The sequence below is a fragment of the Camellia sinensis genome, chromosome 12 (assembly GCF_055761805.1).
Source record: "Camellia sinensis isolate YWXY chromosome 12, ASM5576180v1, whole genome shotgun sequence".
Taxonomy (NCBI): Eukaryota; Viridiplantae; Streptophyta; class Magnoliopsida; order Ericales; family Theaceae; genus Camellia; species Camellia sinensis.
In genome coordinates, this window is record NC_138972.1 from 28,944,731 (window position 1) to 28,947,206 (window position 2,476).

At 44.6% G+C, this 2,476-nt stretch overlaps 1 protein-coding gene across 1 annotated transcript; it reads left to right on the plus strand.

Moving 5' to 3' along the window:
• The first annotated feature begins 1,724 nt into the window (after nt 1-1,724).
• LOC145803461 (uncharacterized) lies at nt 1,725-2,204 on the plus strand. Its single transcript, XM_082896735.1, has one exon. The coding sequence runs from the start codon at nt 1,725-1,727 to the stop codon at nt 2,202-2,204; it is 480 nt and encodes a 159-aa protein (XP_082752861.1).
• Nucleotides 2,205-2,476: the final 272 nt, after the last annotated feature.

The window sequence follows — 2,476 nt, forward strand, 5'->3', positions numbered from 1 at the left end:
ACTATCATAGATCATAAGCACTCCCTTTAATCTTGATTTGTAACTGTGGGAGCCGAATATCGGTTCACGGAGGAAAACCAAATGAATTTGAAGAAAATTAGGATATATACGCTATTCGGCTCCATCCTGGGCGATCCTGAAGCCGAATACACAAATCTTGAAGCCGAGTATAGATAGGCACATGACTGAATGGCAGAGTGAGCAATCATGCGCTGGATTGAAAGTGGGCCCGACTCCTGAGATTACGAAAAAGTATAAAAGAGAGGAGCATCAACCAAAGAGAGGTATGTGAGAATAGACTAAAGAAACTTAAGACACAAGCAAACGAGAAATATATACTGACTTGTCCGTCAGAGTGCTAATTCCAATACCTCCAACCGGAATGTTAATCCCTTTTTCAGATGGCAATCAGAGGATCGAGAACATCCATTAGGATTCAAGAGTATTTCCAAACCAAATTATCACAATTGGTGCCATCTGTGGAAATACTCAAGTACATCCATGGCGGGCGTAATAGAAGATCCTTTGATAGAGGCTGATGAAACTACGCCGAGAGACATGCTTGGACCGGAAAACATCGTCGCACGACGGGCCTTAAATTTCGACTTAGTAGCTCAGACCACACCCTCAACTTCAGTGCATGAGACAATACAGGCGATTATGGATCAAGCAAAACAAAATGAGCAGCGGTTGGAGAACATGATAGCTAAGAACAAGCGCCTGCGCCAGGATTTGGCCTTGAAGGTGACAAAATCTCAGCAGGCCGCATGCCAAGACCAAGGTCAATCTTTGGAAAAGAAGGATGATCGACGACATCGACTCTGGAAACGCGATAATGACAGTGATTCTAACTCATCATCCCTGGAACCCAGAAAGAAAGGGCGCGTTGATGTATCTAGCTTATCTGAAGGAAGTTCATATGTACAGCATAAACGAGGGAGAAGCTATGATTCAGATGAGGAAGATAAACACGACCTTTTTGTGCGACGAATTGCAAGGGTTGTGCTATCCAAAAAGTTCAAGGCAGCGTCATTCACCCTTTACGACAGAAATCGGACCCCACTGATTACATTCGTCAATATAAGCAAGCAATGACGCTCCATACTGACGACGAAGCCCTCATATGTCGATTATTTCCAAGTAGTCTGGGACCATTGGCCGTTAGGTGGTATTATAAACTAGAGTCGATATCGATTAAGAGCTTCCACCAACTCCAAAAGTCATTCATGGCGAGATTCATCACTAATGAGATCCAGCCGAAGCAAGCCGATTCTCTCTGGGCCATGCAAATTAAATTGGAGGAAACTCTTCGTGAATATTCGGTCCACTATTGGGAGTGCTTTAATCTGGTAGATGATGTTTACAATGACTACATGGCTATCAACGCCTTTAAGATGGGATTGCATGCTGATAGTTCTCTCCACAGTTCATTAACTAGACGGCCACCCAAAATAGTTTGGGCGTTAATGAAGAAGGTCGAAGAATATTGCAAAGTTGAAGACGATAACCTACGGGTAAAAGCCGGACGTAAAACCGTTGAGACGGCCACATCGAGAATTGTTCAACCAATTAGCGTCGTGCCATCAAGAAGTCCCGAGCCGCGGAATCAAGCTAAATGAGACAAAAGGCGTGACTCGCACCGATCAAACGATCGATGTTCACATCGAGCTAATGAACAATATCAAGTGGATAGCAGGCGCACAAGGTGCTCAGGCAAGAAATACATGGAGCTAACAGAGCTGATCAGTAAGATTCTATCGAAAGTGCAACACCTTCCGTTCTTCAAGTGGCCGCCAAAGATGATGGGACCTCCCGATATAAGAAGACAAGATATACGGTGTGAGTATCATAAAGACCACAGTCACGACACCGACAGTTATTATGCACTAAAGGATCACTTGGAAGAGTTGGTGCAAGACGGCTGTCTTACGCAACACGTCCGAAAGAACAATCCAACAAATACAGTAGCTCTACGGCCGAAGTCACCTCCTTTTGGTGTAATTCATATGATATACAGTTTGCCGACGTCATCCGAGGTGCATACAATTCAGTTGCAGTCTAGCCCCCATAGCCCAATCACGCCAGTGAAATGGCCCCATGAAACTGGAAGGATTAGTTTCGATGATAGTGACTTAGTTGGAGTAACTCACCCCCACACTGATCCCCTCGTCATCGAGCTACGCGTGAACAGATTCACCATTTAGTGTGTTCTCATTGACCAGGGAAGCACTTCGAAAATAATGTATTACAAATCTTTTGTCAAACTTGGCTTCACTGACTCGGATCTGTCCCCGGCTGATTAACCGTTATTCGGCTTCAATGCTAACCCGAAGTATCCTTTAGGAAAAATCACACTATCAGTACGGGCGGGCACCAGATCAGTAAATGTAGAATTTCTGGTCGTCAAGCTTCCTTCGCCGTGTAATCTCATAATGGGAAGAACTTCGTTGCATACAATGCAAGTCGTGCCAAGCAC